The 27,817-nt window shown below is 37.2% G+C and overlaps 1 protein-coding gene across 1 annotated transcript; it reads right to left on the bottom strand.

The window, feature by feature from the left end:
* Window positions 1-227: 227 nt before the first annotated feature.
* On the bottom strand, window positions 228-19,688 carry LOC128548326 (uncharacterized). Its single transcript, XM_053522835.1, has 2 exons — window positions 19,068-19,688; window positions 228-2,639 (listed from the first exon to the last, which is right to left on the bottom strand). The coding sequence occupies exons 1-2, from the start codon at window positions 19,625-19,627 to the stop codon at window positions 2,405-2,407; spliced, it is 795 nt and encodes a 264-aa protein (XP_053378810.1). The 5' UTR covers window positions 19,628-19,688; the 3' UTR covers window positions 228-2,404.
* Between the last annotated feature and the right edge of the window lie 8,129 nt (window positions 19,689-27,817).

The raw sequence follows: 27,817 nt of genomic DNA, 5'->3' as shown, positions 1-27,817 counted from the left end.
TTTTTAAAGAAGACCATCTAAGGATCATCCCTGGGAAGTTTCATCATAACTGTATTGGTGGTTTAAGAGGAGGGGTTGTTTAAAGGAATGTGGAAACGGACGCTGGACGGACTTACGTCAGCCGGCTGGACGGACAGACAGACCCCGGACGGTCAGCGATCACAATAGCTCACTCTAGAGCCTTGGCTCAGGTGAGTTAAAAATTGGAGAAAAAAAACAATTAAACATAATGTGTCAGCAACTTTTTTTCAGAGCCTTCTTAAGAATATAGCAATACTTTCTTCATATCTTAAATTTTCTTATTTCTTTGTTATTATACAATCTGGAGTTCCGACCCTTTAAAGCTCTCCACGAACACCTTCCCAGTTGAGCACAAAAATTAATCTAACACCTGGTCATAATAGTGTAACAATTTAAGTAAGATACAAAATTTCTTTAAATATACTGACAGTTTTTTTTTTACTTTTCTAATATTGTTATAAACTGTGGAGAATCATATGATCAATGTAATCTCTTAACCAAAATAAATTTAAGAACAAGAGGGTCATGATTACCCTGAATCACTCACCTGAGTAAAATGAGCCACATGTTTCAAATGGCAAACTGATGCAAAAATATTAGAATGTAGGTCAGTAGCTCAAATTCATGGTCACCGAAAGTCAGTTTTAAGACTGGTGTGCAAAACTATATATGTACATGTCATTCAAATTTCAAGGCTATATCTTAAAAAGCAAGAAAGTAGATCAGAAGGTCAAGGTCACAGTCAAGTGACTCCTAATCACTTAGGGTCATCAGGTAATTATAATTAAACAGTCTAGGAAATATGAGCTCATAATTTTTGAAGTATTTATTTCTGTATAACATGTGACCCCCAAAGGGCATAATTTGAAATGATCTTGCTAGAGATCCACTAGGCAATGCTACATTCCAAATATCAAAGGGATAGGCCTTAAACTTTCATAAAAGAAAATTTATTTTTCCCTACGTAAGTCTATGTAAAATGGGACCCCAAGGGCAGCGCCTCTTTTCACCCCAGTGGCATAACTTGAACAATTTTGGTAGGGGACCACAAGGCAATGAAACATGCTAAATATCAAAAGCATAGGCCTTGCAGTCTATGTAAAACTTAAGACCCCCAAGACAGGGTCTCTATTCACCCAAGGGGCATAATTTGAACAATCTTGGTAGAGAACCACAAGGCAACGCTCAATACCAAATATCAAAGGCCTAGGTCTATACAAGTCTATGTAAACTTGGAACCTCACCCTCCCCCCACCCCGCGCGGGGCGAGGCCTCTTTTCACCCTAGGAGCACAATTTTAACAACCTTCATACAGGACCATTAAATAATGTCACATGCAAAATATCAAGGCTCTATGCCTTGTGGTTTTGGACAAGAATATTTTAGGGGCCTCCGTGGCCGAGTGGTTAAGGTCGCTGACTTCAAATCACTTGCCCCTCATCGATGTGGGTTCGAGCCTCACTCGGGGCATTGAATTCTTCATGTGAGGAAGCCATCCAGCTGGCTTACGGAAGGTCGGTGGTTCTACCCAGGTGCCCGCTCGTGTTGAAATAATGCACGGAGGGGCACCTGGGGTCTTTCTCTACCATTAAAGCTGGAAAGTCGCCATATGACCTATCATGTGTCGGTGCGACGTTAAATCCAACAAAACAAACAAACAAGAATATTTTAAAAGTTTTTCCTTTTGGCTGCCATGGCAAACAGATTTCTGCATGGAATTCAATTCTTTGAATAATTATGAAAAAGGGCAACAAAATGATCATTCCTGTGAAGTTTGGTGTAATTCTGTCCAGTGGTTTTCAAGAGGAAGATTTTTTTTTAGAAAATGTTGACAGACGCATCACACACGACGGACATTGAGCGGTCACAAAAGCTCACCATGTACCTTTGGTTCAGGTGAGCTGATAATATGGGATAATATTGAAGCAACTTTTGCTGTAAATCTAAAATACAATCTATCATATGGCAACATAGATGTATCCAAAAACTACATATATTTCAATCACCTTCTGATTATCTGGCACACTTCAAGAAACTGAGACGTCTGATTTTCTTTAGTGTTTTTTAAATTATAAATGGGATATCTATCATTATTGTCAACTACATAATAATTTAACAATTTTCATTAGTCATATGTTAGGCTATGTTAAAACTGGTCTTTTCATGGTAGGAAATTTATTCATGTTCTTCTATAACTTTGGTTTGGAGATTATTTTGATCATGTGATTCCACAGAGTTATAACTCAAATAAAGATTTCATATTATCATAACCATTTTTCTACACACATTCTTTATACAGTACAATAGTTTTATATACAGCCTACAATTCCACTGATTCAAAAGCACTGCTTCAGGGCTTCATGAAAAAGACGTAGTCTAAAAGTTATTTAACAGAAACAAAGAAAAACTCAGCACTCGTGAAATAGTACAAGTCCTTTAGAATCCATGGTGAATCCTTCATTTCCTCACCATATGTCCTGACGAATTTCAGGTGTGCAAAATTTATGGGTGATCCTTCAACACTGCCCGTTCTTGATGCTTGTACCAGTTCCTTTAATGATTTTGGTACATTTACTTTTTTGTTGAAATAGTGGAAACGTACAAGTACTTCTATAGTTCTGAAATAGTAAACAGTGATAGGTTTCACATAAGCTGATTTTTCTCATTTAAATACCTTTACAGTACACACATTTTTTAAATATTTTGTAATCAGTAAATCATGTATGAAAGAACTAAGATTTTTTGGATTTTGCATTTGTAGCATAAAGCCTCAGCGGTTCAAATGACAACTTCTCTAACTAACTATTAAATTAAGAGTGAGAGATTACATGACTGAAAATGTTTGAAAGCCAGAATCATTTTAGTTGGGTTTAACGTCGCACCGACACAATTATAAGTCATATAGCGACTTTCCAGCTTTGATGGTGGAGTAAGACCCCAAGGTGCCCCTACATGCATTATTTCATCATGAGCCATGCACCTGGTTAAAACCACCAACCTTACATAAGCCAGTTGGATGAATGCGTTTGGACGCCGCCCACCCGCAGTCCGCCACTGGTGTGCATATTATGGTGTGGAATTCCTATGTCCGACTTGTCCGACAAGGGACTTTTTGCTGGCAAACTAGCATGTTTTTATCATTCCGTTAGTCCGCGGACAAGCAGAAATTTTCAAGTATGTAAAGAAATATGTATGCCATAATGGCCCTATATATCGCTCATCAGAGCTGGTCTGGCCTACTGGCCTAGATTTTGAACCCACATGACCAAGAGTTAAACTTGACCTAAAGATCATCAAGACAAACATTCTGACTAAATTTCATAAAGATTTGGTTACAACTGTGGCCTTCAGAGTGTTCACAAGCTTTTCTTTCGATCTGACTGGGTGACCTAGTTTTTGACCCCACATGACCCACATTTGATCTTAGCATATAGATTATCAAAACAAACATTCTGACTAATTCTCATGAGTTTCAAACTTAAATTATGGTCTCTAGTGTGTTGAAAAGATTTTTCTTTGATCTGGCCTAGGTGACCTAGTTTTTGACTCCACATGACCCAGCTTCAAACTTGACATAGAAATGATAAAGACAAACATTCTGACCCAGTCTCATAAAGATTGAGTCACAAATGTGGCTTCTAAAGTGTTCATAAGCTTTTCCTTTTATTTGACCAGAAGACCTAGTTTTTGACCCAACATGACCCAGATCAAACTTAACCAGATCAAACTTGAGCTAACAAGAGCTGTCCGTAAGACAGCCAAGCTCGATCGACTATTCGAAACATTGTCACAGAAGCAGGAAATTATTACCCAAAATGTTAAATATCAAAAGAGTTTTAAGTTCGAAAGGGGACATAATTTGACCAAAATACGTATCAGTTATGGAACTTGATGCTATCAACTAGTTTTATAAACCAGAAGAAACATGTTAAGTTTCAATTCAATATCTGCATTAGATTTGGGGATAGTAACTTGCATGTAAAACTTTAACCAGAATTTTCTAAGTCCAAAAGGGGGCATAATTTGCTCAAAATATATGTTAAGAGTTATGGAACTTGACCCAGTGAGGTTGATAATTGACCTAGAAAAAGAATAAATAAGTTTCAAAGCTATATGCCTTTTAGTAATAGCCGTATGTACTTGCATGCAAAACTTTAACCAGGATTTTCTAAGTCCAAAAGGGGGCATAATTTGCCCAAAATACATGTCAGAGTTATGGGACTTTGTTCTATCAACTAGTTTTATAACCCCGAAGACGAATGTGAAGTTTCAATTTAATACCTGTAGTAGTTTTGGAGATAGTTACTTGCATGTAAAACTTTAACCAGGATTTTCTTAGTCCAAAAGGGGGCATAATTTGCCCAAAATACATGTCAGAGTTATGGGACTTGACCCAGTGAGGTAGGAAATTGATCTAGAAAAAGAAAAAATAAGTTTCAAATCTATATGCCTTTTAGTAATAGCTGTATGTACTTGCACGCAAAACTTTAACCAGAATTTTCTAAGTCCAAAAGGGGGCATAATTTGGCCAAAATACATGTCAGAGTTATGGGACTTGACCCAGTGAGGTAGGTAATTGATCTAGAAAAAGAAAAAATAAGTTTCAAATCTATATGCCTTTTAGTAATAGCTGTATGTACTTGCACGCAAAACTTTAACCAGAATTTTCTAAGTCCAAAAGGGGGCATAATTTGGCCAAAATGAAGGTCAGAGTTATGGGACTTGGTGCTATCAACTAGTTTTATAACCCCGAAGACACATGTGAAGTTTCAACTCAATATCTGCATTAGTTTTGGAGATGGTAACTTGCATGTTGCCTGCTGCACAGTAAATAGGCCATATGTGTTAGCATCAAAGTCAAAAATTAAAGTTAAAGATTTCTTACCTGTTAAGCCTTTTTCATGAAGTTGTATGTTTTAACTTCATGAAAAAGTAAAATAATAGGTAACTTTTTGCTGATTCTTGTTTTTATACATCATTTTCTATCAGTGGTTGGGCAAAGGGACGGACGTTACATGGCAATGTAAAAAGCTTGTTTCTGAAGCTGTTTACTGTCATTTAGATGAGAAAATTCATCAAATCAATAAACCAGTACATCTTTACAAGAAACGTATAAAAAATTTGCCAAAAATTGAAAAAAAAATTTTTTTGTTATTTTACCTGTTGAAGCAGAGAAGGAAAAAAAACAGCCATACTCATATTTTTCCTGTTACCATTTAAAATATTACACTTAATTGGATAACAACCTTTTAAATAAATACACAAGAACATAAGTTATTAAACAATTCAGTTTTTTGTATATTTCTTTTTTATTTAGGCTTCAAAACTAGTAAAGAGAAACTGATGGTAAAGGGGGACGGACGTTACATTATGAGGGGACGGACGTTACACTAATTATATACATTTGTTTTTCAAGCTTTAATGTTGCTTTACTGAAAAAATACAGATTCTGTTAATGTTAAACCTATCTAAATGAATGAAAAACGATACAAAGTAATAAAATAAAAAGAAATATGCTGAATTAGAGTTTTAAAATATGGAGAGAAAAAGAAAACAGTATTTTTTAATAAGGGAAATTGATAGTGTAAAAAATCATCCTTTGTATTCACTGACTTAATGAAAGGTGTTTCTAAATTTTCATTATTATGCTAATGTCATTCAATAAAAGATATGTGTGTGGTAATGGCACATCTTACTGCTAGAGTTCAGTAAATGAGTATGGACGTTACAAATTCACCATAATTTCTAACAATTTTTTTTGGCAAAAACTATGTTGAAGCATAAAACAAAACGAAACAGAACAAAATGAGAAAACGTATTAAGTTATTTCTTTTCATGAACATGTAAAATTTACTAAATGATATGTATCATATAATATCATACACTTTTAAGAAAGTGACAATAATCATCATCTCAGCACAAGAAGGGGATAAGAGCCCTGACATCAAACACTATTTAACCGAGGTGAGGAGGATCATTTTGTTTCATTTTGAATTTCACAGATACCACTATAAATCATATTCATATACATAGGTTAAGAAAAATCCCTGAAGTTTGTAATCTGAAAGTAATGCTGAAAATACATTTATATAGACAGTCTTTTCTATTCCCCAGTTTTGGGGATTGAAGGAAGGATCCATTAGGAGGGGAAAAATATGCTGTAATGACTAAAATACTTTTTGGGTCCTTAATATGAGTTTGAAAAAAATACCCTGGACCCTGTACAACATTTGGTACATTTACTTAAAATATCTGTGATTCATTGCCATGACACATCAGATTTTGTAAATATGAAATGATCATAATTTAGAATTTTTTGTATTCAATTTAAGGGTCTACACAACCGTATAGCCATCATCACTGGCATGAGCCTGGATCATAAAATAAGTTCAACTTAAAAGAATTTCACACATTTAGTCCCACTCCTAAACTGCATATGACATCACGCTCCTCCCCTTTCTCAGTTTTTCAAAAGAAATCACTTTGTATATACCAAGTTCATTAAGAGAGTCAGTGTTTTTACAAGACTAGGTATGGATCCAGAAATGTATATACAGGGTCCAGTTTTATGGCACCTTGTATAACGCTTAAGTTTTCCCAAAGTATGTGTTTATACAAGACTGTTAAGAGGGTAAGTGTTGTTTTTAGAATCTTACAAGGATCCAGAGATATATACATGTATAAATTGGGCCCGGTTAAGTGGATCCATTTTATCAGTTTTGTTTATTTTTCTCATGCTGTTTTTATAGCCAACTGTTGTTCCAGCAGGGGTCTCGTTACATGTGACATATTATTCTTTTGAATAATGTCCTCATATTCGTAAATAAACGTTTTATTGGGAATGATTTAACACACAACATCTTTATTTATCAATATATAAACTACAAAAAGTTACTGATGGATAACAAAATCAGAATATAAGAAATAATCAATTATCACAGCTTTTGTAACGTCCGTCCCCCTATTTTTCAGATGAAGATGATACAACATCATATAAATCTAAATGAATCTTTTTATATATTTATTACTTACTGATGCATGTCCTATCAAACAGGAGTAAATTTCATTTAAATTTCATTTAAATTTCCTCACATAGCATAAACAAGAGGACCATGATGGTCCTGAATCGCTCACCTATCCCCACATGACCCAGTGTTCAACTGAGTATGACGTCATTATTTCTATTATTTGACATAGTGACCTAGTTTTTGAGCACATGTGACCTAGATATCAAGATGAAAAAATTCTGACCAATTTTCATGAAGATCCATTGAAAAATATGGCCTCTAGAGAGGTCACAAGGTTTTTCTATTTTTGACCTAATGGCCTAGTTTTTGAAGGCACGTGACCCACTTTTAAACTTGACCTAGATATCATCAAGGTGAACATTCTCACCAATTTTCATGAAGATCTCGTGAATAATATGGCCTTTAGAGAGGTCACAAGGTTTTTCTATTTTTCGACCTACTGACCTAGTTTTTGACCGCACATGACCCAGTTACAAACCTGACCTAGATATCATCAAGGTGAACATTCTCACCAATCTTCATGAAGATCCGTTGAGAAATATGGCCTCTAGAGAGGTCACAAGGTTTTTTCTATTTTTAGACCTACTGACCTAGTTTTTTACCCCACGTGACCCAGTTTCGAACTTGACTTAGATATCATCAAGGTGAACATTCTGACCAATAATCATCGAGATCTCATGAAAAATATGGCCTCTAGAGAGGTCACAAGGTTTTTCTATTTTTAGATCTACTGACCTAGTTTTTAACCCCACGTGACCCAGTTTCGAACTTGACCTAGATATCTTTAAGGTAAAAACTCTGACCAATTTTCATCAAGATCCATTGAAAAATATCGCCTCTAGAGAGGTCACAAGGTTTTCCTATTTTTAGACCTAATGACCTAGTTTTTGACCCTACGTGACCAAGTTTCGAACTTGACCTAGATATCATCAAAGTAAACATTCTGACCAATATTCATGAAGATCTCATGAAAAATATGGCCTCTAGAGAGGTCACAAGGTTTTTCTATTTTTAGACCTACTGACCTAGTTTTTGACCGCACATGACCCAGTTACAAACCTGACCTAGATATCATCAAGCTGAACATTCTCACCAATCTTCATGAAGATCCATTGAGAAATATGGCCTCTAGAGAGGTCACAAGGTTTTTCTATTTTTAGATCTACTGACCTAGTTTTTGACCCCACATGACCCAGTTTCGAACTTGACCTAGATATCATCAAGGTGAACATTCTGACTAATATTCATGAAGATCTCATGAAAAATATGGTCTCTAGAGAGGTCACAAGGTTTTTCTATTTTTAGATCTACTGACCTAGTTTTTAACCTCACGTGACCCAGTTTCGAACTTGACCTAGATATCATCAAGGTGAACATTCTGACCAATTTTCATGAAGATCCATTGAGAAATATGGCCTCTAGAGAGGTCACAAGGTTTTTCTATTTTTAGACCTAATGACCTAGTTTTTGACCCTACGTGACCCAGTTTCGAATCTGACCTAGATATCATCAAAGTAAACATTCTGACCAATATTCATGAAGATCTCATGAAAAATATGGCCTCTAGAGAGGTCACAAGGTTTTTCTATTTTTAGACCTACTGACCTAGTTTTTGAACCCACGTGACCCAGTTTTGAACTTGACCTAGATATCATCAAGGTGAACATTCTGACCAATTTTCATGAAGATCTTATGAAATATATGGCCTCTAGAGAGGTCACAAGGTTTTTCTATTTTTAGACCTACTGACCTAGTTTTTGATGGCACGTGACCCAGTTTCGAACTTGACCTAGATATCATCAAGATGAACATTCTGACCAACTTTCATAAAGATCCCATGAAAAATGTGACCTCTAGAGTGGTCACAAGCAAAAGTTTACGGACGCACGACGGACGACGGACACCGCGCGATCACAAAAGCTCACCTTGTCACTTTGTGACAGGTGAGCTAAAAACAAAGATTTTTGCTCCAATCTTCAGGTCTTTTTTCTAGTTTTCAATTTAAAATACTCATAAGTTTGGGAAAAAAAAATTTCAACATTGTTTTTGATAATTTCATTCTTTTTACATACTCTTGTGAAATAATAGTATCAGATATTACCATCAAAACATTAAAACACTGCATTTTGTACAAAATTAAGAAAAGCATATATAGGGGGCCGGACGTTACACATAACTTTTGATATTTCATCCTTTTTTTGCCAGCAAGGCTGCAGATCTATTTATTTTTCATTTTCTCATGATAGGTATGTCATTAAGCATACATGAAAGTAATTAATATCAATATATTCATATTCAATTGCAAAATAATAGTGGGGGACGGACGTTACACTTTTTTTCACGCAAATGTTTGTTTGTTTGTTTTGGGTTTAATGCCGTTTTTCAACAGTATTTCAGTCATGTAACGGCGGGCAGTTAACCTAACCAGTGTTCCTGGATTCTGTACCAGTACAAACCTGTTCTCCGCAAGTAACTGCCAACTTCCCCACATGAATCAGAGGTGGAGGACAAATGATTTCAGACACAATGTCGTTTATCAAATAGTCACGGAGAACATACGCCCCGCCCGAGGATCGAACTCACGACCCCGTGATCCGTAGGCCGACGCTTTGCCTACTGAGCTAAGCGGGCGGGCTTTCACGCAAATGGTTTTTTGGGTGGTAAAATGGACTTTTTTACTAAGATGTCCATTGATACGCGCTGCAGGCATTTTTTTCATATTCTACAAATACATAGTAAGACAGTGAGCAAGAAAATTATTTTGAATATGTAAAATTAAGACATTTTGTGTGTTCAATTCAAAATTTAGCATTTTTGTTAAAAACAGTGGTGTTATACGAGTCACTTTTAATTATCATATTCATAAAAATGTAACGGCTTCGGTGATCATCAATGTTATACATCATTTTAAAGGTAATAAAATTATCTGTTTAAAGATATTCAAATCAAACTTATATTTTGTAATTTGAAAATACTGTAGCATTTTTTGAAAAGTGTAAAAATCCAATGCTAACGCATTACATGAAAAAAACGGCCTATTTTCAGCCATAAAATGGCTTTCAAATTTTATTTGGGTTGATTATGTAACTTTTTTTTAAATGCAGCATTTGAATACTAATAAGATACTTTAAAAACAGTTTTAACAAAACTTGAAACAGATGTTCCTCTATAAATAAAATGCAGTTACATGTTTTTTTGAAACAAGAGGACCATGATGGTCCTGAATCGCTCACCTATCCCCACATGACCCAGTGTTGAACTGAGTATGACGTAGTTATTTCTATCATTTGACATAGTGATCTAGTTTTTGAGCACATGTGACCTAGATATCATCAAGATAAAAAATTCTGACCAATTTTCATGAAGATCCATTGAAAAATATGACCTCGAGAGAGGTCAAAAGGTTTTTCTATTATTTGACCTAATGACCTAGTTTTTGAAGGCACGTGACCCACCTTTAAACTTGATCTAGATATCATCAAGGTGAACATTCTCACCAATTTTCATGAAGATCTCGTGAAAAATATGGCCTCTAGAGAGGTCACAAGGTTTTTCTATTTTTCGACCTACTGACCTAGTTTTTGACCGCACATGACCCAGTTACGAACCTGACCTAGATATCATCAAGCTGAACATTCTCACCAATTTTCATGAAGATCCATGAGAAATATGGCCTCTAGAGACTTCACAAGGTTTTACTATTTTTAGACCTACTGACCTAGTTTTTGAACGCACGTGACCCAGTTTCGAACATGACCTAGATATCATCAAGGTGAACATTCTGACCAATATTCATGAAGATCTCTTGAAAAATATGGCCTCTAAAGAGGTCACAAGGTTTTTCTATTTTTAGATCTATTGACCTAGTTATTGATCGCACGTGACCCAGTTTCGAACCTGACCTAGATATCATCAAGGTGAACATTCTGACCAAGTTTCATAAAGATCCCATGAAAAATATGGCCTCTAGAGTGGTCACAAAGTTTTTTCTATTTTCAGACCTACTGACCTTGGTTTTGACCATACGTGACCCAGTTTCATTTTTGACCTAGATATCATCAAGGTGAACATTCTCACCAATTTTTCATGAAGATCCATTGAGAAATATGGCCTCTAGAGAGGTCACAAGGTTTTTCTATTTTTAGATCTACTGACTTAGTTTTTGACCCCACGTGACCCAGTTTCGAACTTGACCTAGATATCATCAAGGTGAACATTCTGACCAATATTCATGAAGATCTCATGAAAAATATGGTCTCTAGAGAGGTCACAAGGTTTTTCTATGTTTAGATCTACTGACCTAGTTTTTGTCCCCATGTGACCCAGTTTCGAACTTGACCTAGATATCATCAAGGTGAACAATCTGACCAATTTTCATGAAGATCCATTGAGAAATATGGCCTCTAGAGAGGTCACAAGGTTTTTCTATTTTTAGACCTACTGACCTACTTTTTGATCCCACCTGACCCAGTTTCGAACTTGACCTAGATACCATCAAGCTGAACATTCTCACCAATTTTCATTAAGACCCATTGAGAAATATGGCCTCTAGGGCGGTCACAAGGTTTTTCTATTTTTAGATCTACTGACCTAGTTTTTGACCCCAAGTGAACCAGTTTCGAACTTGACCTAGATATCATCAAGGTGAACACTCTGACCAATATTCATGAAGATCTCATTAAAAATATGGCCTCTAGAGAGGTCACAAGGTTTTTCTATTTTTAGACCTACTGACCTAGTTTTTGACCCTAAGTGACCCAGTTTCGAATTCGACCTAGATATCATCAAGGTGAAAATTTTGACCAATTTTCATGAAGATCTCATGAAAAATATGGCCTCTAGAGAGGTCAAAAGGTTTTTCTATTTTTAGATCTACTGACCTAGTTTTTGACCGCACATGACCTAGTTTCGAACCTGATCTAGATATCAGCAAGATGAACATTCTGACTAACTTTCATAAAGATCCCATGAAAAATGTGACCTCTAGAGTGGTCACAAGCAAAAGTTTACGCACGGACGACGCGCGATCACAAAAGCTCACAAAAGCTCACCTTGTCACTTCGTGCTAAAAATTGGCCCATTTACTGTGCAGCAGGCAATGTAAAACTTTAACCAGAATTTTCTAAGTCCAAAAGAACGCATAATTTGCTCAAAATACATGCTAGAGTTTTGGAACTTGACCCAGTGAGGTTGGTAATTGACCTAGAAAAAGAATAAATAAGTTTCAAAGCTATTTGCCTTGAAATGATAGCTGTATGTACTTGCATGCAAAACTTAACCAAGGTGTGATGCCGACGCCGACGCCAGGGTGAGTAGAATAGCTAAACTATTCTTCGAATACTCGAGCTAAAAATCATCAAGCCAAACTTTCTGACTAAGTTTCATAGATATTAGGTCACAACTGTGGCTTCTAGAGTGTTCACAAGCTTTTCCTTTGATTTGACCAGGTGACCTAGTTTTTCATCAAACATGACCCAGTTTCGAACTTGACCTAGAGATCATCATTGATGATCAACATTCTGACCAAGTTTCATAAAGATTGGGTCTCAAATGAGGTCTCTAGAGCATTCACAAGGTTTTCCATTGATCTGACCTACTGACCTAGTTTTTGACCCCACATGACCCAGTTTCGTATTTGACCTAGAGATCCTCATGACTAGCATTCTGATCAAGTTTCATAAAGATTAGGTCAAAAATGTGGTCTCTAGAGTCTTCACAGGCTTTTCCTTTGATCTGACCTATTGACCTAGTTTTTGACCCCACATATTCCAGTTTCGATCTTGACCCAGAGATCATCAAGACTAACATTCTGACAAAGTTTCATAAAGATTTGGTTACAAAAATGTGCTCTCTAGAGTGTTCACAAGCTTTTCCTTTGATCTGACCTACTGACCTAGTTTTCGACCAAACATGAGCCAGTTTCGATCTTGATCTAGAGATCATCAAGACTAACATTCTGACCAAGTTTCATAAAGTCTGGTCACAAATGTGGCCTCTGGAGAGTTCACAAGGCAAATTATGTTGCCACACCACAGATGCCGGACAATGACTGGTCACAATATCTCACTTTTAGCACTTTGTGCTCTGGTGAGCTAAAACAGGAGAAATAATTTAGTAACACAGTTGTTCCAAGTTTATGGAGGCGATATAAATAAATAATTTACGGAAATCGTTTTCTTATCCCACCAAAGGCCCCTCGATGGCTGCAGTTTTGGAAATACCCTACTTGTGTATCTAGGCTCTCAGCCTTGATCTCGCGTGAATTTGCACACGTGACTCGACAATTAGAAACAGCAAAGTAAAGAACTTGCTAAAAGTCATGGACAAATTCATAGACAGAGCCTCAGTATCAGACACAAATGAACCTAAAAAAAAAACAGGAGACGATAGCGACAGTAACGAGAGGGCCAATATGGCCCTATATCACTCACCTGAGTACCATTCCAGGGTTTTTTTGGCTGTTTTATAGCCGTTATTCGGCTATATTTTAAATGCCAAAAAGTAAGTATTTTTCCCAAAATGAGTGCAAAAATTCCCAGTCTACATTCTGTAAATAATTTCATCAAAATCGCACAAATATTGACCAAATTATGGACAATTTTGCAATGGCAGTATGTTAAAAGAGGTTGTACAATGTGAAGTAAATGTATGAGAAAGTGCTTAAACACATCCTTACTGTATCCTATGGGACTAAATATTTCCCAGTTTGGAACATATACGCGTCAAAATTCCCAATATTGCGGGTATAGGCTATGTTCCCAAAACAGAAAGAAGAAACCCTGCATTCCTCTTAATGATAAGATCAAGTTTTGACATAAATCACATAGGCATACACTTTAAATATCACCAGGATAAATATTTTCTTGTAACAGTCCCTTTTGACATACATGTATGGGTAACATACTAGTCACAGCCAATCTCCGTACAAAGTTTTGAGGGTTCTTGGCGCAAAAGTTGCATTTTTGTACTAGCATGACTATTCCTTACCCTGGAAGACTTAAATAACATCTAAAACCAATCTCATTAGATGCTGCTGATGTATATTCATTTACATAAAATAAAGGGAGGAAATTTGTCATTAATTCAGCCAAAAGTTACCTACCCTGATTGTCCAAGTCAATCTGATGGCACAAATGACATTTCAAATCAGTATTCATTGGTTACTGAGATACACCCAATTTAATTTGAAACTATGGGAGGTAATCTGACATAAAATCAGTCCACAGTTACCTACCCTGATTGTCTCAGTCCAGGTAATGAGAACAATGAAAAACAAGTAAGTTCTATTAATAGAGACAAATCCATTTCTATAACAAGAAACGCGGCAATGCCACGAAACCAGGTTTTCAACACTTTTCATAAGAATAAAAAAGTATACTGAATCACAGTGCACCACTTTAAAGCACAACCCTAACCCTAACCTAACCCTAACCCTATTTTTAGTAACAATGACCTTGACCTTGATCCCAGAAACCCCAAAATCAATCACAAGTTACAACTTTATATAAGTTTTCTATACACCAAGTTTCATCATGATAGCTCATTCCTAAGTTAAGTTATTGACCGGAAACCCTTTTTCTATTTTAAGTAACAGTGACCTTGACCTTGACCCCAGAAACCCCAAAATCAATCCCAGCCTTTGTCTTGATATAAGCTACATACATACCAAGTTTTATTCAAATATCTTTACCGAAACAGAAGTTATTGACCGGAAACACCAGTTTGACGCCGCCCGCCCATCCGCCCGACCAACGACATACCCCAATCTAATAACTCAGGTTTTCGTTGAAAACCTGGTTAAAAATCAGGGGAGGTGATCATGCATTGGTACATGCATGTAGAAGATACAGAGAACAAGCTTTTACAGCATCATATTAGAAAAGTAAGTTATAGTAAAAATTTCTTACCAAGGAAGACATAAATAATGTTTCAAACCAATCTCAAAAGAAGCTGCTGAGTTTATTCACTTACATAAAAAGATAAAGGGAGATAATTTGTCATAAATTTTGACAATATGTATCTTCACTAATTGTCCAAGTCCATCTGATGGCATAAATGAAATTTCAGATCAGTATCTTCATTAGTTACGGAGATATACCCATTTTAATTTGAAATAAAGGGAGGTAATTTGACATAATTCAGTCCATAGTTATCTACCCTGATTGTCTGAGTCCAATTAATGACAATTATGAAATTTCAATGAGTCCTATAAGTACTTACTGATACAAATTTATTTTGATTAAAATCAGGGAAGGTAATCAGATATAAAATAACTGTAGAAACTACTATTGGGCCTGACAGATTGATCATGGAATCAAAAATTTATCGTTATTGAAGAGGTGTTGCAATTTGTATCAAATATAACCATATGTGATCTGGCCAGTTTTCAAAAGGAACTGAGATATTATGCCAGTACAAGTTGTGTGCAAGTTTAATCAAAGTTGATTGCAAAATGTTGTCTCTATGGTTGTTCACAAGCAAATAATAGCAAAGTTTGGGCCATAACTCTGGAACCCATGAAGGGATCAGGCCAGTTTTCGAAAGGATCTGAGATATTATGCCAATGCAACTTGTGTGCAAGTTTTATTAAAGTTGATTTCAAAATGTGGTCTCTATTGTGTTCACAAGCCAAAAATGACAAATTTTGGCCCTTTTAAGGGGCCATAACTCTGGAACCCATGATGGGACTTGACCAGTTTTCGAAAGGAACTGAGATATTATGCCAATACAAGTTGAGTGTAAGTAAAATCCAAATCAAATACAAAATGTGGTATACATCGTGTTCACAAAGAAATTGCGGACAGACGGACGAAGGGTAATCACAAAAGCTCACCCTGTCACTATGTGACAGGTGAACTAAAAAACGAAAATGTAAATCGGAGAGAGATCTGGATTGCAATTCTAAGCATGTCAGAACTTTTAAAGAGACCTGGCTAATTTAATTTAGCTCGCTTCATACAGTTGATGGTTCAGACAAAGCATTTTGTTACATATGTCGGATATTCCAAGGCCTTGCATTTATAGGCAAAAGTGTTACAAATTTATCTAGAAAAAACACCCTAAAAGCAAATCAATTTTCCTCTAAGCATGTGTCTTGCATGGACAGTTTTGAACGCAAAAATAAACAAGAGCTTGTAGAACAGGAAATGACCCCCACCTCCCTTGATGTATTCAGTAATTGCACAAAGAACACAAATTATTTGGTTACTGTGCACAAAAGTTCTACTGTTCTTGGTCAAAGTGACCTTGACCTTTGACCTATTGACCTCAAAATTAATACGGGCTATCTGTTGGTAATGATAAACCTCCCCGTTAAGTTTTGTGATCCAAGGCCCAAGCATTCTGAAGTTATCCTCCGTAAACATTTTAATTGTTCCAGGTCAGTGTGACCTTAAACTTTGACCTACTGACCTAACAATCAATAGGGGTCATCTACTGGTCATGACCAACCTCACTATTAAGTTCCGTGATCCTAGGCCCAAGCATTCTCAAGTTATCGTCTGGAAACATTTTACTGTTCCAGGTCCTTGTCCTTGACCTTTGGCCTACTGACCTCAAAATCAACAGGGATCATCTGCTGTCATGAACAACCTCCTTATCAACTTTCGTGATCCTAGGCCTAATTGTTTTTGAGTTATCATCCGGAAGCCGTTTAGATATTCCTGGTCATTATTACCTTGACCTTTGACCTACTGACCTCAAACTCTATAGGGGTCATCTGTTGGTCATGACTAACCTCCCTATCAACTAATATGATCCTAGGCCTAAGCATTCTTGAGTTATCATCTGGAAACCGTTTATATGTTCTGGGTCACTGTGACCTTGACCTTTAATTCACTGATCTCAAAATCAATAGGGGTCATCTGCTGACCATGATTAATCATTCTACCAACTTTCATGATCCTAGGCCCAAGCGTTCTTGAGTTATCATCCAGAAAATGTTCGAGTGTTCTGGCTCTCTGTGACCTTGACCTTTAACCTTCTGATCTCAAAATCAATATGGGTCATCTGCTGGTAATGACCAACCATCCTATGAACTTTCATGATTCTAAGCTCAAGCTTTCTTGAGTTACCATATGGAAACTGACTGGTCTATTATATACCAACCGGCCATCATCTGTAAAACAATATACCCCTCCTTCTTTGAAGGGGGGAATAAAAATCTAAACCTGGACCACTTGATAAAGCCTTTGCAAAAGCTGAATTAAATGAAGTTGAAAGCTATGAGAAATTGTTCAACTCCACATAATTATATTATGCTGTTATTAAACATAACCGCCCATACAGTGATCCCTTTCTGCGTGAAGTTCAACGAAAAACAGCCTTGATTTGGGAAATGACCATTTAACTAGAGATGCATGTGTTACATTTCAAAATTCTATTGGTAACATTCTCCTTAAGAAACCAATACACCCTTAAATAATGCCAGATTTCTTTTTCTGTCATGAGTGACTCTAGCACTGACTGTTCAGTAATAGACCAAGAAGGTATTTCGTTGCATTATATTCATCCAGAAACTTTTGAACCAATTACTACCATTGCAAGCTAGATAATGCCGGAGCAGAGGGTGGTACAGATGCTATTAAGAGGGGAGTACTGAAAAGTGGCACTGACAAGATAATCTTTCCAACCAGAAGTCGGGTGCAAAACTAGTGTGTGTGAATAATGATGAGACTGCAGTAAATTTAGGGACAAATAGTGGTGTTGCCAGAAGGTTGTGTGATGCAGTTGACAATAATTATTACGTTTTAGTAACTCAATGTGTTGCCCATAAACTCGAGTTGGGAGTTTTAGATGCTGTAAACGAAATTGGATATCTCAAGAAATTTGAAGACTTCTTAAAACGAGTTTGCAAATTTTACTAATTTTCTCCTAAGAGAAGAACTTTAAAATCTTGCTTTGGTACTAGAGGAAGACATTCTCATGCACACTGAAAGACGTCTGAATTATTTAAAGCTATAAATATATTTCAAATAATGTACAGATCGAAACTGCCTCGGTAGTTGTTGGTAGAACTGAGGAATCTTGCTAGTGATGTAACTTTAGCGATCAGGAAGCTTAGGGTTCGAATCCCACACTAGGTGATTTGTTTTATGATTGAAATTGTTTTCTTTATATTTTTCATGTTTTTATTTCATTATATTTCATCATTTCAATTTCATTCATACAATTTCAAAACATTCAATACATTTCAAACACACACGTTAATTGTGTTGACATGGTTGAGGGGGCACAATTATAGCCTCAATTGGCTATTTTAAGGGCCATAACTCCGTATTAAGCACTAAAATTCTCAAAAAGAAAGTGTGCAAGGTCATATCATGATAGATACTCAAGCAAGGTTTCATGAATTTACATCAAATTCTTTTTTCGAGCTATGAAAATTATTGGGAGGAAATGTGCATTTTTGACTATTTCAGGGGCCATAACTTTAAAACTAGAGGGTGGAGCCGCCAACCAAAAAATAAGAGGAGCACAAGTTTTGACACGATAAGACTAATGAATGCAAGTTTTCATCCATTTATATCATATACTTTTTGAGCTAGGTACGTCACAAGGTGAAAATGTGCATTGGTAACCATTTCAGGGGCAATAACTCAGGAAATAGGGGGCAGAGACAGACAAAAAATAATGTCAGTACTTGTTTTTCGCTGGAACTTTTTGGAGAGTAAAAAAACGTTATCAAAGATGGATCAATTAGCCGCCTGATTTAGTGTTGTCTTGTGTCTTATACATTGTTTTATGAATGCATCTTTTCAGGTTCATGACGGAAAGAAATGAAAGCATATTACTCTCTTTTCATTCAGAGCTTGATCTATAAAGGATACAAGTTTTCTCCATTTTTGCGGATCTGCACTGCCACGTTTTCCTTGTAGACTGACCTTTTTTGGCCAAAAAAAAATTTACGGTCAGGGGTAAAAAATTATAGTTTGTCAGGTGACCAGAAACAAGACTTCTTTATAGGCCTAAAACTATAAAACCTGTCAATAAAACACACTGATGCAAAAAGATACTTGCTTTATTTTTGTTTCTCTGTCCATTTTCCAATTGATATTAGCTAAGGAAATACAGGTCACATCTTTTGCAAGAAAGACACCAGGCTCTGTTTTTTCAGAACGTATTTTATCCTGTTTCTTTATTCGTTCTAGCAACTCGGGCGTTACTACTTCTGTAAGTCCATCGTAGTCCTCCTGGTGGAGGCAATCTGATACATAAAGAAAAGCTTTTTTAGATCCTAGGATGAAAGAACGCGCCACATGGTATCTTATGCTATTGTCACGAAATAATGCATACAGAAATTTAAAACAATAGAAAACAGTCAGATTTACAACAGGCAAACGTTCTTTTGGTTTACTCTCTTCCTGCGTTCCCTTTGCCTCTGAAGAATATGCCTTGCAATTAATTAGACTGGTGGGGTGTGCAGTTCTCAAATGAGTAATGTCCGTTCGTTTCGCTTGAAAACAGTTTGAGTCAATCTTTGAATTGAGGATGCTTAAATAATTGTTTTGACTTTTAACAGATGTAACATATAACGATAAAAACTTTAAATTAGAACGTGACATCGCTTTATGTAACATTTTTGACTGTATTTTCCGACATTGGCGAATATTTTGGCGAGCTTGTTTGAAATTTGTCTTCATTTGTTTTAGTAGAACAAGTTCTAAACTTTAATCGATGCTTTCGCGATCATACACTACTGACCGAAATACCACCCTTTTTGAGCCTGGTAACCTCAAGGGCATGCATCATAGATAGACTGGCAAACGTTCTTTTGGTTTACTCCCTTCCTGCTTTCCCTTTGCCTCTGAAGAATATGCCTTGCAATTAATTAGACTGGTGGTGTGTGCAGTCATCATCTGGATGAGCTAAGGCAACAGTATTGAACAAAGTTTCAGACTGTTTTTAGCCCCAAATCACCACTAAACCTCGCCTCGCTCAGTAAAAGAAACAACCCCAGATGGTAATTCATCCCTACTATGCCAGATATTAGGATAAGGTACAAATGGTAAATTTAGAAACTTCTCAGCAACCCCGAACCCCCATAAGGGCAGTGGTCCTTTACAAAATCAAGCCTATTATACTTAAAACACTCTCTGTAGAACTACTCCCATCCTTGAGGTCATATTCCAGAAATCCCTGGAGGAAGGTTCACTTCCATCCCAGTGGAAATCCGCATATGTTGCCCCCATTTTTAAAGAAGGTGATAGGTCAAATCCAGTAAATTATAGGCCAATTTTCTTGAACACATTGTTTCCACATCAGTTGTTAAGCACTTCACCAACCGTGGTATTCTGTATGACCTACAGCATGGTTTTAGGGAAAACAGGTCATGCGTACTCAGTTAGTTATGTTAGTAAATGATCTGGTCACCTCAGTCTACAATAAGAAACAAGTAGATCTCGTCTTATACTCCTAGATTTTAGTAAGGCTTTCGACAAGGTTAGCCATGAGAACGTTCTACTAAAAATGCATGAATATGGAGTCAGAGGTAACACACTAAGATGGGTCAAAGGTTTCTTAGATTATAGGATCCAATCAGTAGTCCTAAATGCCACTACCTCTGATGCCATCCCAGTATCATCAGGTGTCCCACAGGGGTCTGTACTTGGTCCCCTGCTCTTCCTAACTTACATAAATGACCTCCCACAAAACATCAGTTCTAAAGTCCGTCTGTTTGCAGATGACACGGCAATATATCTAACATTGTCATCTGCAGACCAATCTGACACTCTCCAAAATGACCTAAAACTTCTAAAAAAGTGGGAGTTGGAGTGGGATATGGAGCTCAACCCCTCCAAGTGTTAAGTGATCCACGCCACTAGAAGGAAACATCCTATCCATGTATACCCAGTATTACCTACATGGAGTCCAACTTGAATCGGTCAGCTCAGCTAAATACCTAGGCGTGGATATCTCAAATGACCTATCATGGGACAATCACATAAATAGGTCAACCAAAAAAAGTTAACCAAACCCTAGGGTTCTTACGAGGAAACATTAAGGTCAAATCTCAACCCATTAAGACCATTGCTTACTAGACTCTAGTCCGACCCCAGCTTGAATATGTCTCCGAGGTATGGTCGCCCCACACCCAAACCCAGATAGACCAAATTGAAAGCGTCCAAAGGAGAGCCGCCCGTTGGATCAAGACTGACTACGGCCGTACTTCTAGTGTAACAGATATGCTACACTCCCTAAACCTTCGTCGACTGGATTTAAGGCGTATATATTCTAGGTTATCACTCTTCTATAAGATTCATCATGATCTGGTTGCTATACCAATCGTAGATTACCTTACCCCAATGACCCGATGTGTCCGCTTTGGCCATTCCCTAAGTTATAGGTTAATTACTGCAACCACCAACTATTAAAAGTTCTCTTATTTTCCGAGAACTGTGTACCATTGGAACCACCTCCCCCCCCCCCCCCCCCCCCCCCCCCCAGTGTTGCCCACCTCCCTACCCTAGAACAGTTCAGTGCCACAGTTTGCAGCCTTGAACATGTCTCGCCCTAGTTATCCTGCTAACTCAGTTTTAACCTTTTTATTTCACCAAAGTTATTTTTTAGTTTCTTCCACTTTACATTTTTATCACTATATCCTTTCTCTTTATGATTTTGACGCGCAAAACATATACGTCCCCTCAAGGGGTTCGACGGTTACGGAAGATAGATAGATAGATAATTATAATTAAATGCACCTCACTCTGTGGCAAAGAGAAATCAGCATTATAGAATTGAATAGAGTAGAACATAGTTTATTAACATGATATTGTGTTTTGCATTGTCAAAATACATTAATAGTAATATCATAATACATCTATTCTAACACCCGGCCCATTTGGCCTAAAAGTCACCTATTGAGCCCGCCCGCTTAGCTCAATAGGTAGAGCGTTGGTCTACGGATCGCGGGGTCGCAAGTTCGATCTTCGGGCTGGGCATATGTTCTCCGTGACTATTTGATAAACGACATTGTGTCTGAAATCATTAGTCCTCCACATGGGGAAGTTGGCAGTTCAGGTTTGTACTGGTACAGAATCCAGGAACACTCATTAGGTTAACTGCCCGCCGTTACATAACTGAAATACTGTTGAAAAACGGCGTTAAACCCATAACAAACATAAAACAAAATAAGTCACCTATTGTGAACAATTGTTATCATCACGTGATTTATTGTGCTGGTGATAATAAGCATGATTAGATAATGATCTGTAGATTGCTTATGATACGGAAAACATTGATTTTGCAGTACAGGATTCTTTGTTTTATACAGGTTAGTAAAATAATATTTTCAAATCGATTTTATATTCCATGTTAAAAGTATGATAGAAAGATGGGCAGACAGGCAGGCAGACAGACAGACAGGCAGAAGATTTAGCAAAAAAACAACCATACAACATTACAGATACAGATAAAAGCAATCATACATAGCACATACCACAGAAATATCACATAACTCCTAGTCTAAAATAAATAAATAATACCAAGAAGCTAATACTATAAAATGTAATTTTTACCATACCAGTCTAATTTTAGTTAATTACTTATTTTAGGTCACAAACAGGTAAACAGTTTTCCCTATATATTCTATGTAAAACTGACATTTCTTTAAAGAGCTACCAAACATAGCTAGACCCATTTCAGGGAACAAATCCTTACCTCATTATTCCTTCTCTTGAGAATGTGCGTGAAATTAGCCAGAGCAGCCAGAGTAGCCAGAGTTCAGCCAGAGTTCAGCCAGAGTTTAGCCAGAGTAGCCAGAGTTCAGCCAGAGTTTAGCCAGAGTAGCCAGAGAAGTCATAACTCTGGTTACTCTGGCTGGCCAGAGTAGCCAGAGTTCAGCCAGAGTTCAGCCAGAGAAGTCATAACTCTGGTAACTCTGGCTGGCCAGAGTAGCCAGAGTTCAGCCAAAGAAGTCATAGCTCTGGTTACTCTGGCTGGCCAGAGTAGTCAGAGTTCAGCCAGAGTAGCCAGAATTCTGGTTACTCTGACTGGCCAGAGTAACCAGAGTTCAGCAAAAGTAGTAAGAACTCTGGTTAGTTACTCTGGCTGGCCAGAGTAGCCAGAGTTTACCAAGAGTAAACAGAGTTCATCCAGTATCCAGAACTCTGGTTACTCTGGCTGGCCAGAGTAGCCAGAATTCAACCAGGGTAGGCAGAGTTTCTAGATTTTTAACATGTTCTGGCTTCTCTGACCAGCCATAGTAGCCACAGTAGCCCGAGTCACCAGGATATCATTTGCTCTGGTTACTCTGGCTGTTTCTAACAGAGTAGCCAGAGTTCAGCCAGAGTAGCTAGAGTTTCTAGGATGTTAACATGTTCTGGCTACTCTGGTCGGCCAGAGTAGCCAGAGTAACCAGGTACCATATTCGCAAAATATTTTCAGTCTTAGCTAAGTTTAATTATGATACTTAATATGTCATTTCTATCATAGCATATTTATTTTCAGGTACATGTGTTTTTTTACTTTCAATTTGGTGCCATTTTTTCAACAGAAGGAATATGAGACAATGCACTGGGGATAAAATATGCCATGAATAAGATCCAGAATGGGTCAATGCAAAACAAAAGACCATGACAGCCAGGTCGCACTGCACTAAATCACAGTCCAGTGTTTTATGGCATACAGCCGTATAAGTACTGAAGATCCAGGATGGATCGGTGTCGCTTCGTTGTATCTACCCTTCGTGGGAGGCAGGCTACTTTGTAAAATTACAACTTATATAAAAAGAAAACATACTTAAGCATTATTTACAATGTATATAATCAAACAGCCTTTGCATATACCCGTTTATTTTTTTATTTTTTTTAAAGTGTCATTTTCTGATTCGTGTTACTCTTAAACTTTGTTCGAAAATCATGCCGTCTTACTGTTTCTTTGTTGTTGTTATTTCATTTGATATTTTTAGGCTTGTTTATAAGATTTTCAATCTACCAGAAATGTATAGACCTGTTCTCTTTAATCTTTGTGAATTTCAGCCTTCATATACCACACACACAACACGCAACAGGTCTAACTTTTTATTTACATTATAATTATATACAACAGTTAGTGCAACCTAATCATGTATAATATGATTTTTATGAAAAAGGGTCATACATTTTAAAAATGGCTCTAGTTTACATGTTTGTCTGTATTTTCTCTGGCTGTTCTGGTCAGCCAGAGTAACCAGAACCCGTGCGCATTTCAGTTATTCCTGGTTACTCTGGCCAGCCAGAGTAGCCAGACTATGTAAAAATTATGAAACAGGCTGTCCTGGTCAGCCACAGTAACAAGAGTTCTGATTACTCTGGCTACTCTGGCAACATGTTTTACTGTATTTTCTTTGGCTATTTCTGATTAGCAGGGTAGCTAGTTCCAATGGCCATCTCGGAAATTCTGGCTGTTCTGGCTAGCCAGAGCAGCCAGAGCAAATGAAATCATAGTCACTCTGACTACTCAGGTTGACCAGAGTAGCTAGAACATATTAAAATCCTAGAACGTCTGACTACTCTGGCTGCTGTCTGAAAAATAAGACAATTTTTTGAAGTCCGTTTTGTGAATCACTTGATACATATAAAACACTAAAAAATCAAACCTGAGAGAACCAAAAGGGTCATTTCGCAATTGGTATTACAGTATTTTCTCTGGCTATTCGGGCTAGCCTGGGTAGCTAGAACCAATGGACATCTCGGAAATTCTGGCTGTTCTGGCTAGCCAAAGTAGCCAGAGCAACTGACATCCTGGTTACTCGGCTACTCTGGCTGAACTCTGGCTAAATTCTGGCTGAACTCTGGCCAGCCATAGTGACCAGAGTTCTGGCTACTCTGGCTACTCTAAATAGCCACTTGAAAATAGTTATTAACTTGAAATTCAGTTTTAAACATGCTATTTAGATAGAAATGACATATGAGTCGTGCCATGAGAAAATCAACATAGTGGGTTTGAGACCAGAATAGATCCAGACCAGCCTGAGCGTCAGAATCCATGCTGTTCGCTAACAGATTCTCCAAGTCCAATACGCTTTAAAAGCAAACTACATGGATCCTGACCAGACTGCGCGGATGCGCAGCTTGTTCTGGATCCATGCTGGTCGCAAAGCCACTATGTTTGTTTTCTCATGGCTCGGCTCAATTATTAAATTTCATAATCAAATTCAGCTAAGACTGAAAAACTTTTGTGAACATGGGACCTGGTTACTCTGGCTACTCTGGCTGACCAGAGTTGCAAAAACATGTTAAAATCCTACAAACTCTGGCTACTCTGGCCAGCCAAAGTAACCAGAGCAAATGAAATCTTGGTGACTCGGGCTACTCCGGATACTCTGGCTGACCAGAGTAGTCAGAACATGTTAAAATCCTAGAAACTCTTGCTACTATGACTGAACTTTGGCTGAACTCTGGCTACTCTGGTTGAACTGTGGCTACTCTGGCCAGTCAGCCAGAGTAACAAGAGTTCTGGCTACTCTGGCTACTCTGAATAGCCACTTGAAAATATTAATTAACTTGAAATTCAGTTTAAGCATGCTATTTAGATAGAAATAACATATTAAGTTTCATAATCAAATTCAGCTAAGACGGAAAATGTTTTGTGAACCAGGTTACTCTGGCTACTCTTAAAATCCTAGAAACTCTGGCTACTCTGGCCAGCCAGACTAACAAAACCAAATAAAATCCAGGCGACTCGGGCTATTCTGGATACTATGGCTGACCAGAGTTGCCAGAACATTTTAACATCCTAGAAACTCTGGCTTTTCTTGCTGAACTCTGGCTGCTCTGGCTGAACTCTGACTACTCTGGCCAGCCAGAGTTACCGGAGTTATGATTTCTTTGGCTGAACTCTGGCTACTCTGGCCAGCCAGAGTAACCAGAGTTATGACTTCTCTGGCTGAACTCTGGCTACTCTGGCCGGCCAGAGTAACCAGAGTTATGACTTCTCTGGCTGAACTCTGGCTACTCTGGCTAGCCAGAGTAACCAAAGTTTTGACTTCTCTGGCTACTCTGGCTAAACTCTGACTGAACTCTGGCTGAACTCTGGCTACTCTGGCTAAACTCTGGCTGAACTCTGGCTACTCTGGCTGCTCTGGCTAATTTCACGCACATCTCTTGAGAAGGAATATTACAGTTTAATAAGTCACACTTGACTGAGCTACTGATACCGAAAGCTGTTGTCATTACAAGCCGGCCAATAAAACTCCGTGGCCTTAGAAATAACCACTGACGTTAATCTATTCTTTCTCAATTGGGGGGAATCCATGGGTTACACAATACTAAACCCCGAGGATGATTAATTGATTCTTTTATTTCCCCCTGAACATAACATATGTACATTCACCAGATAGACATATATCAGCAAATTTAATTGTAAACAAGCAAATATTATCGTTACCTTCAAATGCATGGTTAATATATGAAAACAAACCCCATTGAGACCCTCTAATTTTGTGTAACTAATTTTCCCACATCGAATAACCAGGTCAATGTCTCAACAAATTTAGACATTGGATGGAAAAATCTCTCTGCCAGGAGTGTTTGTTACTAATAATAGGGATGACTGCATTGAGTGTCACCTAGTGATACCATGTGCTATTGCCGTATTTATTCTACTGAAAGAGGTAACAGATTTAATTTGTTGTTGGATTTAACAATTTATGTTAAATAACTTGCGTAAATACTTACCTGATATTTTTGGCAGTATAAAACAGACATTGCAATCAAAATTTTACAAGATAGTCATTTTATATTTTATATAGATGTGCCCTAGAAGGAACTTTTGGTATGCTTTAACTTGTTTTAAGTTATGATTAAACTGATATAAAATGAAGAGAAAAGTTGGGGTCATTTACCTTCATAGAGAGATTTCTCTAGTCACGTTTGCTTACTGTAAACTGACATCAAAATCACACTGCTGTGACTGGAAGTACTACTCACACTAAAATTGAGCTTCACTTCACCAAATACAACCTGCTCTCCCATTTTTCCTACCAAATGTCAAAAATACATCCACAATGAAATTTAAACAGAAGCTAGCTTTAATTTAGACCACTGATGTCATGCCAAGTGAAAAATTAGTGTTCAAATACCAGGCACCCGCGACTAGACCAGATGGCTCCCACGCTGGTTCTTTTACTTTAGTTAGGCCTTTAAATTGAAACTGATTCTGTAGACTGTAAGTAGTGACTAATCATTTTGCTTGGAAAGCCCACGAAAGTCAAAAAAGACTAATTTCCAATGGGATCCATGACTGGGTCTAACAAACATCCATTTACACATATAATACAAACAGATAACAGAGAACAAATAGGTGAAGGACAAGGTCAAGACGGCAGAATAATTGAAATTCAAGGCTAATAAAAAACTAATTCGGTAGAAAATCCTGTCATATTAGACTGAAATGGTTAAAGTACCGACTTAAAACACAAATATTACTTTAAACTATAAACATTTCATACTGTTTTATAGTTTTAACAATGTTTATATCAGTATTTACTAAGCAAGTATCTTCTCACTTCCCTTTTAAACCTGTGCTGTCCTCTAATAGACTGTACTCTCTCAGGAAGTGAATTCCTAACCGAATTTACTTATGGCACATAAAAATTAAAACTGTTTTCCTTGTACTGTATATATGCATGTCTGATTTCTTAATGAAATACTAGTATGCACTTAAATATTTCGGACATTTACAGTAGTATATCTTATACACATGATTAAGGCTCAGTTGTTTGACCCGATCTTCTGTTCTTAGAATACAAAGCTTCTGATAATAAAACTTAATTACAATGAGCATCTAAT

This window comes from Mercenaria mercenaria, chromosome 14 (genome assembly GCF_021730395.1).
Source record: "Mercenaria mercenaria strain notata chromosome 14, MADL_Memer_1, whole genome shotgun sequence".
In the NCBI taxonomy this organism is placed as follows: domain Eukaryota; kingdom Metazoa; phylum Mollusca; class Bivalvia; order Venerida; family Veneridae; genus Mercenaria; species Mercenaria mercenaria.
This window is presented reverse-complemented; position numbering and strand designations above follow the sequence as displayed.

Coding starts and splice junctions, on each gene's coding strand:
- LOC128548326 (XM_053522835.1), bottom strand. CDS start 19,627: ATGTTACATAAAGCGATGTCACGTTCTAATTTAAAGTTTTTATCGTTA. Junction 2,640..19,067: donor GACAGAGAAACAAAAATAAA/GCAAGTATCTTT, acceptor TTACTATTTCAG/AACTATAGAAGTACTTGTAC.